General features: G+C 42.1%; 1 protein-coding gene across 3 annotated transcripts in view; it reads right to left on the bottom strand.

The window, feature by feature from the left end:
* CLTCL1 (clathrin heavy chain like 1) overlaps nt 1-16,714 on the bottom strand; it is a 62,376-nt gene that overhangs the window by 23,457 nt on the left and 22,205 nt on the right. For all 3 annotated transcript variants that reach the window (XM_060785929.2, XM_060785928.2, XM_060785930.2), the window contains exons 8-20: nt 14,443-14,643; nt 12,489-12,641; nt 11,328-11,450; nt 11,033-11,170; nt 10,653-10,817; nt 9,017-9,197; nt 8,021-8,184; nt 7,192-7,317; nt 5,705-5,847; nt 5,111-5,345; nt 1,811-1,933; nt 1,248-1,393; nt 165-348 (exon numbers count right to left, since the gene is read on the bottom strand). In XM_060785929.2, coding sequence (XP_060641912.1) covers nt 165-348; nt 1,248-1,393; nt 1,811-1,933; nt 5,111-5,345; nt 5,705-5,847; nt 7,192-7,317; nt 8,021-8,184; nt 9,017-9,197; nt 10,653-10,817; nt 11,033-11,170; nt 11,328-11,450; nt 12,489-12,641; nt 14,443-14,643 — 2,082 coding nt within the window. The remainder of the gene's footprint in view (nt 1-164; nt 349-1,247; nt 1,394-1,810; nt 1,934-5,110; nt 5,346-5,704; nt 5,848-7,191; nt 7,318-8,020; nt 8,185-9,016; nt 9,198-10,652; nt 10,818-11,032; nt 11,171-11,327; nt 11,451-12,488; nt 12,642-14,442; nt 14,644-16,714) is intronic.

Here is a 16,714-nt window from a genome sequence, read left to right on the forward strand (position 1 = left end):
CTTCTTTATTGTGGTGTAGTTTTTCCAGGTTATTTTTGCCTCTGGACCAACATTTCTGTTAGAAATGTAAAGCCCAGGAACACATCTATTTGGTTGAACTGAGGCATACCCACATTTTGAAAATCAAGATAGGATTCTGCAGATCCAGAACTACTAGGTCTCACCTGAATTGCAGAGGTATTCACATCAAACTTCCTAAAAATGGCAAACGCTTCTTCATAGAGTTCATTGCTTATAGCAATATTGGCAATATCTGGGGCATCGTAGTTATCCAGGCGGTTGATGTACTCCATCACACGTGTGCGGTCTGCTTTGATGGCAGTCAAAATCAGTAGATTCTGGAGGTTCCTTTTAATGGGAACAAAGATTCAGCCCATCAGTCTTTCCACTGAGTTTCAAAGAGGAATGGTTTGCAAGTCTAAAATAAAACTGGAATACAGACAGTGGCAACCCATTCAAAACATACCCATTTTTTACATAAGAAGAGCTACCCATACTTGATCACATAGTAGTTGCCACCGTTTAATAATTGCACTCCCATTTTGTGGGGTGGCAAATTTGGTATTTTTGTGTTCCTCTCAAAATAGTCGCAGAGCTGTTTGGGGCTGATTCCACCTTCCTCGCTTTCTTCTTTCTATGAAGGCAAGGCAATTTAAAAAAATAAGAAAGATAGAACTCTGGAACTCAGATCTTCCCTCCTTCCTCCAAAGAGCTCCACTTCAGGTTTTGTAAACAACCTTGCCTTTGCAGAAAAAAAGAAGAGAAGAAGGAAGACAGAATCTCCCTCCTCCTTCCTTGGAGGCAATACAACTTAAAACAAACAAACATAAACAGAACTGGGGTTTTTTTTGCGCCTGGATCATCCCTCCTCCTGCTCCTGTCTCACTCAAAAAAGGGATAAAATGTGTGCCTTATGCGATGAAATACAGTAGTTTATAACAGCTGAAATTACAGCAATAAGTTCCTTGTTAATTGTACTTAAGCGCGGATGGCACGCTGGGAACCAAGTTGGCTGTACAGTCACCAGAGAGGACTTAGGGATTCCTAGAGGGAATGTGAAAAGCTGACCACCATGACAGAGATTCCTAGAAAGGCGTTGTCTCAGGTAAAACAAATAGCATTTTTAATATTCATGTTTTTTCCATTTTCCCAGGGGTTCTATGTAGAACTGTTGGGCTATTTTAGAGCAACAGCAGCCCAAGTGAAATACAGAAGTCACTTTTTGTGTTGGGGAGACCCTTTCCTACCTATGTTCACTGAAGACTGAGTTATCCAGAACAATCTTTTCAAGCAATTCAATGAGTTCATTGGGCAGGTCGGCTGTCATGAAGGCCTTGACTGTCACCGAAACCTCCTCTGGGTCCTGAGTCTCCGATAATGCCGTCTGGACAACCTGAGATTGAGAATATGATCTGTTATCGTCACCAAGAAGAGCAAGACAGTGGCTTCATTTTTACAGAGAAAAGAATAGCAGGAAGATACTTCAGAGTTACAGCCTTCAATTAACAGAATTTGTCATTCATTCAAGAAACAGATGGATCAGAAGGGGTTTTTGAGGAGCATCTTTTAAATGCAATCAACACAGAAATTATTAAGATGCATTATATTTGTACAAGAAGGTAGAACTGTGCATAGCTTCGAGGGAAAGTGGCATCAAAGAAGCCACAGGAATCATATTCTGAAAAGATACACAAATGATCTATGACAGCTGCTATCCATTTCAAACCACCCCACTACTAAACGGCATTTCTTTTCATTCGCCAGTGACTTTTTCCAGCTTATTTCTGAAAACCCAACTCAATTGGCATACCTGATCGATGAGTGGTCTTCTGAATGGATTGTTTTCCTCCAGAACACTGACCCACAGTTCTGGATCTTTTCTGCGAACCAGATACCGGGCTTCACTCTTGAACAAGGAGTTCTCGTTGCAGACCTGAGAGACAAAATAGAGGAGATGTGGGGGAGAGACAAAGTATACGTTCTAGACTTGAAAAGCAGGTATTTACAAGGCATTATTCCCAGCTTCACCATTAGTCTCATTTAGGTTGAAATGCGACTTGCTTGCCAAGCGCCGAACTCCCTGGCACTTTTTATTGGCTGGCTTTTCTTTACAGGCAGTTTTCTGCATCTATCTCCTGAAGAGATAGATTTTCTTCTGATCACTGAAACATTTGTGTTGCAGGATAAATTTTAGAAGGCAAGATTCAAGACATATATAAAACATGGGTGGGGGTGGTCTGAATGGTTTAGTTGACTGTATTTTGCAAGAAGAAAGGATCCTTTTAAAAAGACTCGCTGTTCTTTGTTGAACACAAATACTAGAAGAGCTGCGTGGAGCTGAAGATGGGCAAATGTTAATATATAACAGAGCCAATGTAAAAGGTCAATTTTATTCTGAGACAGAGTCTCGTGAACAAATTGACTACAAACTATAACCAACCAAGTGTTTCATAACAAAACAGTACTCATGTGTGGCTTCCTGTCATTAAGAAAGCTGGAAATGGCTTGTATGCGTAAGGATGGAAAAGAGGGATTTTTTTTTAATTTTATCATATCAGGAGCGAACCAATGTATTTGAGAAAACACAAAGTTGAAAAAACTTGGCATTCTATTAAATGTCCTTTGACCAGTAACTGGCCACTTGGGAGTGCCTCTGGTGTTGCTATAAGAAGGTCCTCCATTGTGCATGTGGCAGGGTTCAGGCTGAATTGCAATAGGTGGTCTGTGGTTTGCTCTTTTCCACACTCGCATGTCGTAGACTCCACTTTGTAGCTCCATTTCTTAAGGTTGGCTCTGCATCTCGCGGTGCCAGAGCGCAGTCTGCTCAGCACCTTCCAAGTTGCCCAGTCTTCTGTGTGCCCAGGAGAGAGTCTCTCATCTGGTATCAGCCATGGATTAAGGTGATGGGTTTTAGTCTGCCACTTTTGGACTCTCGCTTTCTGAGGTGTTCCTTCGAGTATCTCTGTAGATCTTAGAAAACTATTTCCTCATTTAAGGCATTGGCATGCTGGCTAATATCTGAACAGGGGATGGGCCGAAGATATCATTGCCTTGGTCCTTTCATTGCAGGCTGCTACTTCCCAGCGGAAGTCAGGTGGAGCAATACTAGCTAGACAGTGTAATTTCTCCAGCGATATAGGGCGCAGACACCCTGTGATAATGCGGCATGTCTCATTAAGAGCCACATCCACATTCATTTCTATTTCTGCACTATGCACCCAACATGAATTCAGTAGCCACCGGAACCAGGCGGCTCTGGGTACCCGTTTAAAAGGAACATCCTGATAGAAAGAAATCAGACACTTTTCACCCTAACTATCCTGCTACCCCCCCCCCCTTTTTTCTTCTCTTTATCCTTATACTTTCCCCGCCCACTTCTTTTTCTTCTTTTACACTATATGTTTGTTTTTTTAATGGAAAATCAATAAAGATTTTTTTTTAAAAAAGAGCCACATCCACTGTTTTAGCATGGTGAGATATGTTCCTCCCTAGGCATGCATACTCAGCAGCAGAGTAGCATAGCATAAGGGCACATGTCTTCACTGTATGTGGTTGTCATCCCTAGGTTGTGCCAGTCAGCTTTTGTATGATATTGTTTCTGGCACCCACTTTACCGCCTCTTTGGTGCCTAACAAAGTTCTCAGGAGAGGAGAAACAAAACTCTTCATCTGGGAACTTGTGCATAGAGGTAATCGTGATGTTATTAAGCTCTACTGTTATAACCTCTATATTCTTTTCTTCAGTGTTATGGGCACTACTGACTTGGAGGCCTGGTTTTTACAAAGACAATGCTTCCATACTCTGCATGTGGTCTTTCCACTACTAAGATCATTCCAGGAACTTTTGGTTGTTTCTGTTGTTTATCCCTGTGTGTTTCTTGGACACACAGCACATCACATTTCTTATCTCGGCACAGTTCATAGAGCAGCTGTTCTTTGGCTGCTGACATGCCTTCGATGTTGATGTGAGATAATTGTCACAGTTGGACCTGAAAAGGTTGGTTGGTTGGTTTGGTTGGCTGCATGCTGCAAGTCACTTCTGAAGTGAGAGAATCAACCGTCTACAAAGACATTGCCTAGGGGATGCCTAGATGTGTTGTAATCCTGCGGGGAGGTTTCTCTCATGAACTAGAGAAATGAACTAAGAAGGGATGAACTAAGAAGTAGAATATGGTCTATCATTACTGATCTTCATGCTAAAAACTGCTAATTGGAGCGAATTACAGGGAGCGCTCAAGCCCCCTGTTTAAGGAGCTCCACTGGCTGCCATTTATTTTCCGGTCCCAATTCAAGGTGCAGATTATCACCTATAAAGCCCTGAACGGTTTGGGACCCACCTACCTTCGTAACCGCATTTCCTTCTACGAACCTGCATGATCCCTTCAATCTTCTGGAGAGGCCCTCCTCTCGCTCCCACCTTTATCGCAAGCGCAACTTGTGGGGACAAGGGAGAGGGCCTTCTCTGTGGTGGCTCGACTCTGGAACTCGCTACCCGGAGAGATTAGGCAAGCACCCACCCTGGCAGCCTTCAGGAAGAGCTTAAAAACCTGGCTGTTCTAGTGTGCCTTTGAGGAATGAACAACAAATCCCCCATACCTTGACCAAGTCAGTACAAAATGCCCTTCAATTCAATTTTTCTCCCCCTTTAGTGAAATTCACCCCATTGTTTGTCCCATCTGAAGCACCCACCAGATACATTACCCTACTCATCCATCTCACCCAAGGTTTTTAAGTCTATCCTTTGTAATTGGCCCTGCCCACTCTGCTCAATTTGCTGTTTTATTTTATATTCTGTGTTTATTTTGTATTTTTTGTTTTATTATATTTTATTTTGTATTATTGTATGTTTGTACTCTTTTTTGCTTTGTTGTAATTGTTGGGCTTGGCCTCATGTTAGCTACCCCGAGTCCCCCTCGGGGAGATGGTGTCGGGGTATAAATAAAGTTGTTGTTGTTATTATTATTATTATTATTATTATTATTAACCCCTGAAATCCCTGGCAGACTGTTTGAAACCAACAATTTAGAGGAGCTACTTTATGCACAAAATCATGGTGAATTAAGTTACTGTTCATATACCCTTCCCTCCAAGGTTAAGCAACGAACACTAACCTTGATCAGCTCAAGGTCACATTGGCCCCTTTCATAAGCTACACAGGCCAAGTGTGGGTCTCTCTTTTCACAATATTTCCCTACAACCCGGCTGTCGTAGAAGGGGTTCTCCCTCAAGAAGCGCTCCGGGTTGTTATTGCTGTCGATATAGATCTTCGCCAGGGCATTGTGGGTTGCCGGTTCTTCACAGCCTTCATGGATCCGGGACTCAAGCCACGGCAGAAGCAGCTTCAGCCTTGAAGAACAACACAGCTCTGTTTACTATACCATCAATGTTCTACCATCCAATGACCACATTAAATTTGGATCTACCCGCTTCCGTAAAAAGCAAAAGGTACAAAATGGTGTGCAGTTCTTGACTAAGCCATTGCCTAAAAGAAAGGTAGATGTATTAACTAGAGAAAAGAAAAAAGAAAGAACAAGGAGACATATGCTACTATCTTATGTTGGGTTTGCATGGCTTTCTGCCATGGGGTGCATGTTGCATTCAGTACCCCATTTGGGGGGTGGGGGTGCAGAGAATCTAACACATCTTTAGAAATAAACCTATCCTGAACCAGCACTGGAAATTTTAATCTGGCCACTGAGTCTTACCGGTTTCTTTTTTCAACTTCAGCAACCAGTTCATCGGTGGAGAATTGGCCTCTCACCACCATGATCAAGTTCTTAATGACATCTTCAGAGCAATCCACATCAAGCAGCCCTCCAACCACGGCTGGGATACGGCTTGGGTTGACCTAGGAAACAAAGACGTCTTTCATTTTAGGACTGAGAAGAACCATCTCAAGAGAAATACCATATTTCATTGCACAATAGTCACACTTTTAATACCTTTTTTAAATAAAAAAGAGGTTTGTGACTATTACAGGATGAAAAAAATCTATCTTTGATTATCTGGTTTCTGTTTTTTAAATAAAATAAACTGCCTTACTTCTGAGACAAGAGGAGGAGGGATGATCCAGCCTCAAACAAACAGCTCAGTTTTTCTCCCTCCCTTCTTTTTTTTTAAAGGCAAGGCAGTTTACAAAAGCTGAAATGAAGCTCTTTGGAGGGAAGAGGGAAGAGCAGAGTTTCAGAGGCCTCCACTTCAGGTTTTTTAAAACTGCATTAGCACTTCAGAGGAAGGAGGGAAGAGTGCAGCTACAGAGATCTCCACTTCATTATAGTTTTTAAACTGCCTTTCCTTCAGAGAAGGAAGGAAGGAAGGGGAATTAGCCCCAAAACAGATCTGTGACTATTATACACAAAAATATTAATTTTGCTATCCAAAAAATGGGGGTACAAATATTACATGGTAGCAACTTTTGGAGGAAGCAATTTTCCCAAGCCTCCTCTATATGATGTTTGTCTGTTTTGTAATGTGTTTTTTTATAACCTGAAGTATATATCTTATTTGATTTGCAGTTTCCTTATTTCTATATACCTAAAGGAGTGGGAGGGGCTGCAGGTCACGCGGCTGACTCAGTGACAGTTTAGAATGCTCAGGTTTAAACAGGATGACAGTTGGGGAATGTCTGTTGAGGAATGACTGTTAGAGAACTGTTGTTGAACCTTGAATGAGCTTGAGTATAGAAGTCTGTCAGAGTGTAGAAGCTCATGTTAAGAAGCTAGATACTGTTGAGGCTTGTGTTTTATTTGGAAGCAAACTCTTATTAAAGAGAGCTGTATATAAAGCAATATAATTTATGAAGAAACCGTTAAAGATAAGTCCAAGATACAAACTCTCTGATGTGTTACTGAAGTTTTTAACACGTGACAAGAAATGTGCCTGTATCTTTAAATACATGAAGTTATCAGTAAACAAAACTTGTAATCTTTAAAAGAAGTCTGCTTGCATAATTGTCTGCTCAAAGCATCATTATCCCCAATGGCAACTATCAGGCAATGAAATACGGTACAAACCAAGGGCAGCATGAAACGCCAAAATTATCCTCCTGGACTGAACTCAGTTTCATTCGATTGCCCTACAATGAAGGCCATATACTGAATTTAGGTTGTACTGAATGTCCAACAGTTATTCTATGAAACAAGGACAGGTTTGCTATCACAGTTTCAAATGTGCCCTTTTGCTTATACGTTACCTTTTGAACATAGATCTCAATGTATTTCTGTAGGTTGTTCCGGTACAAGTAGAGAACCAGGTCATGAACAAAGTCAAATCTGTCACAAACAATGATGAGGGGAAGCTGGTCAGTAAGCTTGGCTTCCTGTATAAGCAGGGAAGAGATAAGAAGGTACAAGGCAATACCATTATAACTGGGGAAAGGACAAATGGGAGTATCAATACAAATCCAGAAGTGAGTGCAACATCTAGGCAAACAATGGAACTCCCCATTTACCCACACATAGAATAATCACAGGATGTCTTAAATCTACACCTGCTGATAGACTTTATAAACTATCTGGCATTGCCACCCCACCCCACCCCACCCACCCCCGATGTGCAACAGGAAATTGCTGCCATTGCGAGAGAAATAAGGTTGAACACTGTGAAAGCCACCCACTGTACGGCTATCGGCCGTACAGTGGGTTTTATTGAGTCTGACTTGATGTTTTTATATGCGTATGTGTTTTATTTTATTGTATTTTACATTGTACTTCATTTTTGTGTTTCTTTTTAGGCACTTTGTGCCATCTATAAGCCATCCCGACTCCCTTCAAGGAGATGGTGGCGGGATATAAGAATAAAGTTACAGTAATTCCTTTGGGATGATAAACATATGCAAGAAATAATTTGTTTCTCAGCCTATACACAATACAGGGACTGCAATTACCAGATAAGTAATATACTACTTTTAAAAAAAACTGTTTCAGTACCATCTGATGAAAGATGGTATAGCAATCTACTCTCTCTCCATATATATATTTATTTTAAACCCCTATTCAAGCAAGTATTCAGGGAAATCTTACCTTTAGGAAGTTTTTCACCCGTTCTGGATTGTAGCAGTTGCTTTCTCGGCAGATTCTTTCAACTTCCTTGATTTGGCCTGTTTTGCAAGCGGCCTGGATATATTTGAAGTGGACATCTGGGTCCTGGCTGAAGTTCACAATAGAGCCCAAGAAATAAAACAGACCTACAGTAACACAAACAAACAGCTGAAGCCTACATATTAGCACTCATGAATACATAGAAACAATACATTTAATGATGGACGATCCTTCATGTAGTTTCCCTGACCTTACTATTTATAGTCTTAACAACAGGATGATTATATACATGCTTACACACACATCCCAAATTCTGGATCATACGTATCATTAAGTGCTTTCTAATCTGGACATGCTTATGTTGTCATAAATGCAACAGTCCTAGACTTCTGGTTGTTTTTTCTAACATGATTGGCCCCTTTTAAATCCTGTTACATCAACGTTAGTACTTCCAGCATTTGCTTGTTTACTCCATATTGAAGCCAATATATGAAAGCCAGAATAAGAAAAGCCTACAGGATTCTATAAACTAAGTAACAGGATTGTGGCTTTATTTTCATATTGGAGCTACCAACTGATAGAGGGCTTTGCTCTCTTTATAGTAGAACTGTTACGTAGAAAAGTGCTGGAAAGAGAAAATTAAATCATATTCTCTCTTTAAAACACCAGATTATCACATGTACTCATTTTGCCTGATGTATTCCATATTTCCTGAAGTTCCTGTTGAAGAAGAGAAGTTTCTGCAGTCAAATTCTTCCTAAGGCATGGTTCTTGCTTACAAGACATTGTTCAATAAGGCCCGTATCTCCAAGGCTAGCTTTTTACAGCTACGTGTGCTGGACTTGTTGCACCTGAGTTATTTCTATTTCATTTTTTAAAAAAAATTCTGTTTCAGTGCTTCTATGGAAGGCATACCTTATCCACTGCCTTTGGCCAACACTATAGAGTCTCCAGTGGTCCAAAGTTACCTAGGCTTACCTTCATAACTTTTAAAGGATTCAAAAAGCTCCACAAGAGATTGTGTGCCCAACTGTTCATGGTACTTTGAAGCGACCTGCACGCAGAGTTGCAGATTTTGCCGGATGTTGGCAGACAGCATGGCACGCAGGCACTCCACAGAGTCTTCAACGGACAGAGAGCCAAAGAAGTTCACAAGCCACTGGGGGGAAAGGGAGGAAGACTTTTAGCATAGTCATGTGAGCCTCATGAGATGTTCAATATTGCAACACCTACTAAGAAAAAGCTGTGTATTAAGACAATGATGCTGGGGGGAAAGGAAGGAAAAAGGAAGAGGGGCCCGACCAAGGGCAAGATGGATGGATGGTATCCTTGGAGTGACTGGCTTGACTCTGAAGGAGCTGGGGGTGGTAATGGCCAACAGGGAGCTCTGGCGTGGGCTGGTCCATGAGGTCACGAAGAGTCGGAAGCCACTGAACGAATAAACAACAAGAAGACATCAAGGTCCATAAGCATTTTCTTAGTGTTTAGAGCAGGTTTGTCTTTGGGGCAATAAAGTAACTAATACAAGAATCAGCTCAAGATTTCTCCTCTCCTCCCCAAACCTGTCCCTATCACCTTCTGGAGGTAATTCAGGTCACTGCTTCTGAAACGGTGGGTCCTGACCCCATATGCAGTCCCCTTAGCTCAATGTTGGGGTTTCTGAATGTCACGCATTTACACAACAATGTTAGCAACAGCGTTCAGTGTTTATGTTCAATTTTGCAGAAGACACTTCAGGTGAACACCATAAAAAGGAACATCAGCCTGTTTAGCAAGCCATGCAAGGGCTGATTTATTATCCGTAAATGTTTGGTTTGCATGCCTATTTTATATACTTGAGGTCACATACCAATCTCTCAGGCGGAAAGGGGTTGTGAGTGGAAAAAAATATAAGATGCCCTATTTTAGACCAAAGCTCACAGAAGCCCCAGCTGTACATGCCAACTGAAGAGTCCTGGGGGCTGTGACCCAAAAAGTAACTTTCCCAACCTCTAGAAACAAGATGCTTTGCTTAAAGTAGCAAAGTATTCCTGCTTTAGGCTAAGAAAGTGTTTTAGTCCAAGATCCTCAAAGGAACTTCATGGTTCAAGTTGGCATTTGAGCTTGGATCTTTCAAGTCTTAGCCCAACTAGAATTCAACAGGCAGACCTAAGGCTTGTGTGATCTACTTCACTTTTTACTAAAAACCTGAAGTCCACCAACTAAAGCCTGGTTTTAATATACATCCATCTCCATCCATCCCACTTAAAAACCAAACCTTCTGAGCATGAGAATGTGCTCCAAGTATGAGAACTAAATGAATCTAGATGTCTTTTCACAAAATAATTCGTTCCTGGTTACAACCAGTTTTCCTCTTTTCAAAAGCATGAAGGCAGGGTGATTTTGTTAAACAACTACGAGTCAAAAGTCCTTCCTGATATATAACAAACTACCCAGAACCTGTCAATAGATCCAGTTTTAACTTCTGCCCTGCTCGCTCATCCACTACATCACATTTGGCTTATTTCGGTATAGGCAAGAGGTAACTTCAAGAACAGCAAACGAAGCCTCCAGCAAAAGCTGGCAAGACTAAGACCAAGGAAGAACAGGGTAATTGCTCACATGTTTGTCTTACCTCTGGGTTCAAAAGATGAGTATGAACAACAGCCCGCTTGATGTCATAAAGGTCAGTGTAGTGCTCCAAAGCACGCTGTAACAGGCCTGCTTTTTCACAAAGCTGGGCAATGTGAGCCCGGTCATAGTGGGTGAACATTTGATTTCCTAAGATGGCATCTGCAACCTAAGAGAGATGTTAACCAAAGCACAAGTCACTTTATGACAACAAATCAGAGGGCAAAACATGTTACCCACTTCCAAAACACATACAAATAAATGTCTACACTGAAGTATAAAAGAAGAACATCACATGGGATATTCCTTGGGCATGACCAGAGAACACCAGGAACGAGAAGGAATTTTTCCAAAAAATATGAAAACAAAGAAAGAAGGAATTACTTGTGGAGCATGAATGAGGTTCATCTCAAGGAGACGAGTCTGAAGGTGTCCTTCCGCAGGTCGATTATTTTTCAAGGCATCCAACAAGAAAGAAGTACACTGCTGAATTAAACTATTCTCCATGAAGACATCAACGATCTATGGCCAAAGAAACACCACGCTGTCAGACATGTAAATCGTTGCCATGTAGCATGTGGTAAAGCTATATTGGTTTCACTTTGTATAGTTCTACAGCATGTATAAGTAGAGGGTAGGTTTGGGGGCCAAAATTACAGATTCCGAAGCGAGCTTTTACCTGGTTGATGTTGGCCAGGGGTTCTTCATCTTGTACCAACATCTGGGCAAACTGGAGGCCCTGATCTGGGCTGACTCTCATGACACTTCTCAACAGGAAAATCCAGTCTGGCGTATAGCCAACCTGAAAAATCACATTTGAAGATTTAGGTTTGCTTTGAATCAATGGTGGTAAAAAAGGGCAAACCCAAGATACTTTTGGACTTTTGAAAATATGCTTCTTTTAAGATTCACAGGAGACTAAGCAGAGGAAGTTTAGGGTAGAGGCCTTTTTCAATGTATGCACCTGAGGAATGCACTCTCAATGAAAGGTCACATGATACTAAATATTAAGAGGTTTTTTTTCTCCCCATTACTGCAGTAAGAGTTTGTCTTTCTAAACATTCAGATCGGCTTTACGTTCTACAGATTTCATGCTGCTCTGTTCCTATTTCATATGGTTTTAGTGTTACTTGTAAGCCAGCTTGGGAGTTCTGAGAAAGAAGAATACGTTGCCCTGAGTCGCCTTCGGGCTGAAATAAGTGGGATGAAAGTGACATAAATACATTTAAATACATAAAATATTACTAAGATGAAAAAGTTAAGTAAATATTCCAAACAGTAGGTATGTGTGTTTATATTATTATTATTATTATTATTATTATTATTATTATTATTATTTTACCCCACTCTTTCTCTCCAAAAAAGACTCCAAGCAGTTACAGGAAAATGGATGCAATACAATTTAAAACCCAAAAAAACATCCAGATAGTAAAATAGAATTAAACATGAAGGATATTAAAAGTAAAGTTAAAACCCTTTTAAAATAGGCTAAAAACCTTTTCTCAACTAAAACCACAGCATCCCCTGACTTGATATAGGACCCTACAGAACCAGGGATGTCATTTAATTTGCCTATAAAACACGCCTTGCAGTTCTGGTCCCATTTCATGTTTTTCTGCCTGGAATCCACTGAATATTCCATAGACCACATGACTTCAGTAACTGAAACTTAACAGACTGAGATTCTGGCCCGTCACATGACAGATATGCTGGAATGTTCAGAGACGTTAGCTTATCTCAGGAAAGATAAAACATAACTGCAGGATATAAGAAGGTTCTGACTTGCAAGTAAGTTTTACGCAATCACATACTTTTCAAGAGGGGAAGGTGAGATATTTACCTTTTTGGCATAAAGGACAATTTTCTGGAACTGACCAGTTTCTGCAAAACACTGAATTACTTTGTTTGGGACATTCGCACGGAGATAAACGCTGAGGGCAAGAGTTGGGTCCGCAGACTTGACTAGGTCTCCCAATTCCTCAGAACATTCCAGCTGAAACAGAGAAGAGTGTTCCAGAACCAATGCAACTCACAGGTTTAAGCTACATTTGGTTTGCTAGCACTAGAAAGAGGATTTCGACTCAACCGGTCTTCTTGGGTCAACACTATGTGCAGCTCATCTCTTCCCTCTTGTTCTTGCTGCATCAAGCAACTGAAATTGTTGCTCTGAAAATACAGGTTATGGTCTCCTGACTTTCCACGATTCAACTCAATGCTCAAGAAGAGAACTCTATTGTTAGTGCAGGAATGTGACCCAGCTTTTGCCAGCTGGAGTTCTTTGCTTTAAAAAAATGCTACCAGCTTCAGGGGGATTTAAAAGCAGGCTTGTGCCCTCTCAATGTGTTGGGTACTGGATCAGATTAGGGGAATGAGAGTCCAAGCCACTGCAAAGACACTAGCCTGTAGAAGGTATATTTAAAGACACACAATCGTGAAATTCTTGAAGCATTCTGGACACACAGCATAATAATAACAATATGTTTTATTTATAGCCCACCCTATCTCCCCGAGGGGACTCGGGGCAGTTTCCAGCAAAATAAAACACAGTGGCAAACATTCAATGCCAAAATTAACACATTAAAAGTCAAAAGCAAACTCGACAAAATTATAAAAATAACAACTTAAATAAACAAGACATAATACATTGGACAACATAATAGGTTCTCAAACACTCTTGAAGATTAGACTAAAAATATTAGAGCTAAGATGGTATACAGCTAACCGATGAGCCCTGCCTAGTCCAACAATTAGGCGGGGCTGAATATAAGATGGAATTAGTCCTCCTCCTCTCCATAAGCTAAGGTGCATAGATGAGTTTTTAAAAGCTTTTCAAAGGAGAGGGGGGAGGGGGCCATTTTTGGTTCTTTAGGGAGGGTGTTTTATTTATTTATTTATTTATTTGTTTATTTAGCGCATTTCTACCCCGCCCTTCTCCCAACAAGGGGACTCAGGGCGGAGTTCCAGAGGCGGGGAGCGATCACGGAGGTTCCCTCTCTCGTTCCCACCAACCGCGCTTGAGACAGGGGTGGGACAGAGAGGAGGGCCTCCTCTGCAGATTGCAGTGCTCGTGCTATATGCAGAGATGTGGTTTTTAAAATAGTCAGGGCCTGAACCGCTTTTTAGGTAGTGACTAGCACTTTGTATTTAGCTCGGAAGCAGACTGGCAGCCAGTGGAGTTGCCATAACAAAGGAATTGTCCGCTTCCAAACTGTCTTCAAAGGCAGCCCCACATAGAGAGCGTTACAGTAGTCCAGATGGGATATAACTAAGGTGTGGACTACCATGGCCAGATCTGGTGTTTCAAGGTACTGGTGTAGCTGGCACACAAGTTTTAACTGTGCGCAGGCGCTCCTGGGCCACCGCCAACACCTAGGGTTCCATGGTCAGCTATGAGTCCAGAATCACCCCCAGTCCTCCAGACTTCAAGAGGAGTGCGAGCCCGTCCAACACGGGCTTTAACCCCACACCCTGGTCCGCCTTCCGACTGACCAGGATTACCTCTGTTTTTTCTGGATTTACTTTCAACTTGTTAGCCCTCATCCAGACCATTACTGATGACAAGCACTAGCTTAGGGTCAGGATGGCATTCTGGGTTTCACTGGAAAGGAGTAATAGAGTGGGTATCATCCGCATAAATTTGACACCAAACTCCAAAACTCCAGATGATCTCTCCCAAGAGCATCAGCAAGGCATGAAATGTTTCAGTGCAACACACTTGTCTTCATGTGTCTGGGCAGTTTTTGTTGGCACAAGTACCCCTTATACCAAGGACATCTGAATGGTTACTGGCTTACCTTATCTTCTTTAAGCCATTTTTCTAGCAGCTGTTTGCGGCCTTGTTGAAGGACGGGACGGCAGAGTTCCAGCGACTCAAACTTGTTGAGCTGTCCTTGATCGAGGAGGATCCCAAAATACTGCAGCAAAGGCGAGGCCTGCCCTGGTTGTGCGGGCACACTCTGGAACTTCCGGATGGTATCGCTGGTCCGCAGGATTCCCTGAAGGTTGGAACAGAGCACAGGAGGTCTTCTTCAAAGTAGTTTCCAAAGAGATAGCCAGGGCTTGCCCAGTTTGCTGTTTTAGAATACTGCATCTAAACCAGTGGTTCCCAACCTTTTTTTGACCAGGGACCACTTGATCAGGGAATATTTTGACCAAGGACCACTTTCCAACAAAGGGTTATGAATACGTTTTTGGTCAACTTTAGATTCGGTTTGGTTATTTGGGGTGCTGATTTGGAAAATTGCATTAGATAGACCACATCAGCTCTAGTTTCTGATACAGATGCCACCCAATAGTCACCATCTGTTCGCTCACATAAAACCTTTTTAATAAGCCTTGGTACTATAAGGTTTCGTGAGACCAGTCACTCTAGTTGACAACAATACAATAAGCCTTTATTGGCATAACATGGCAGAGAGTATAAAAACATAGTACACGTAATAAAAAGGGCTTCTCGTTTGCTACACATTCAGTTTGCAGACTTCATTCAGGAATCTTGCCACTGAAAGGCAGCAGCTAAAGTCCTGGCAATTTAAAAGCAAAATCACTTTGTCAGAATCGCTGCGGTTCTTCAGTGAATCTATGGCTTGTGTTAGCAGGCTGGATCTTAGGCTCCTGGTAGAGTGGACAGTGCAGGAGAATATGCGGTATGGAGTCTAGCTGTCCTGTGCTGCAGAGGCAGACCCTCTTGTCGCTCGGGAGGCCATTGAGTCTTCCTCTATGGAGAGGCGATGGCATGATGTTAAATCTAGCCAGCATGTAGGCTCTTCTGTAAGAGGGGTTGGTGAGCTCTGTGATGTAAAAGGCTGGATTTCCCTGTGTGTATGGAATTGCCAAGTTAATAGGTGAGCAGGATTTGTTTGCCAAGCTCAACAATTGGTTGTGGTCCCTTTCTAGCAGCCTCCTTTTGATGAGGGTAAAAATCTCGGAAAAAGATAGTAGGGTCAGGAAATCGCTGTCGTAGCCCAATTCCCCGATCTTGGCTAGGACAGTTGAGCACCATTTGGAGTGGTGGAGTTCGCTCAAGGTGAGTTGAGTCAGAGAGTCGCTGGGACTTTGATAGTGTATAGATAGCCAAAATTTAATGACGGTTAGCCAGATAGTAGCCTCAATAGAATATTGCCCAGATTCAAGACAAAGAACTGCATACGGGACACAGTTGGGGGCACCATATAGTTTGTGGAGGAATTTCGAATGAAAAGATCTGATGGCGCTATTATTGGGGGTTAACCAGATGGGTGCTCCATAGAGAAGTTGTGACATCGCCTTTGCTTTGAAGACTTGCAGAGCTAGGGGGATGTGAGGGCGATCTGGCTGCGACATCTGTCACCCCATTGATCGCCAGGGTTGATTCGGCTGATCTGGCTGGCTAGGCGGGTGTCCCCTTCCTCCCTCACCGCTCCATGTGCGTCCCTCCCGAAGCTGCGCGCTCGGTGGAAGAGGACGACGTCCCAGGTATAGAAGGAGTGTACCGAGGTCTCCACTCTAGTTGCAACGGTGTAGTAACGGTGAGGCTGCACAACATATTTTAGTTCTTGCGGACTACTGATGGTCCACGGACCACAGGTTGGGAACCACTGATATAAACGATTGGGTTGGTCCAACACCTTAGTTGCTGCTCCCACATCTGAAGAAAAACTTGAAAGCAACAGCCATCTCCTGTTACTTCAATGGTATCGACCCTCTCATATGGCTGCTGAATGCAAATATTTTATTTAGTCATGTCTAAGAGCCTTCAAAGACCTATCCTCAATAAGTTGCCCAATTCTCTCTGAAGGACATCTAAATTAACAGGCAGAGTAAGCGGGTATTCCCAGAAGAGAATCTAGAAATATTCGCTATATAGTCTGTCTATCCATCTAAATCTATCTGATAAAAGTGAAAATATATTTCTTTGTATATATGTATGTATGTATCTATGGATTGACCGATCTATGTTTGTATGTATTTTCTAAGATGGCTCCCACATCCAGAGAGCTCTGCGACTCCCACTGACAATGGACCTGGACTGAATTTGGCACACAGGCCCATCATGATCAACTTTAAATACTGGAGGCATTTGGGGGG

This window comes from Anolis sagrei, chromosome X (assembly GCF_037176765.1).
Source record: "Anolis sagrei isolate rAnoSag1 chromosome X, rAnoSag1.mat, whole genome shotgun sequence".
Lineage (NCBI taxonomy): Eukaryota > Metazoa > Chordata > Lepidosauria > Squamata > Dactyloidae > Anolis > Anolis sagrei.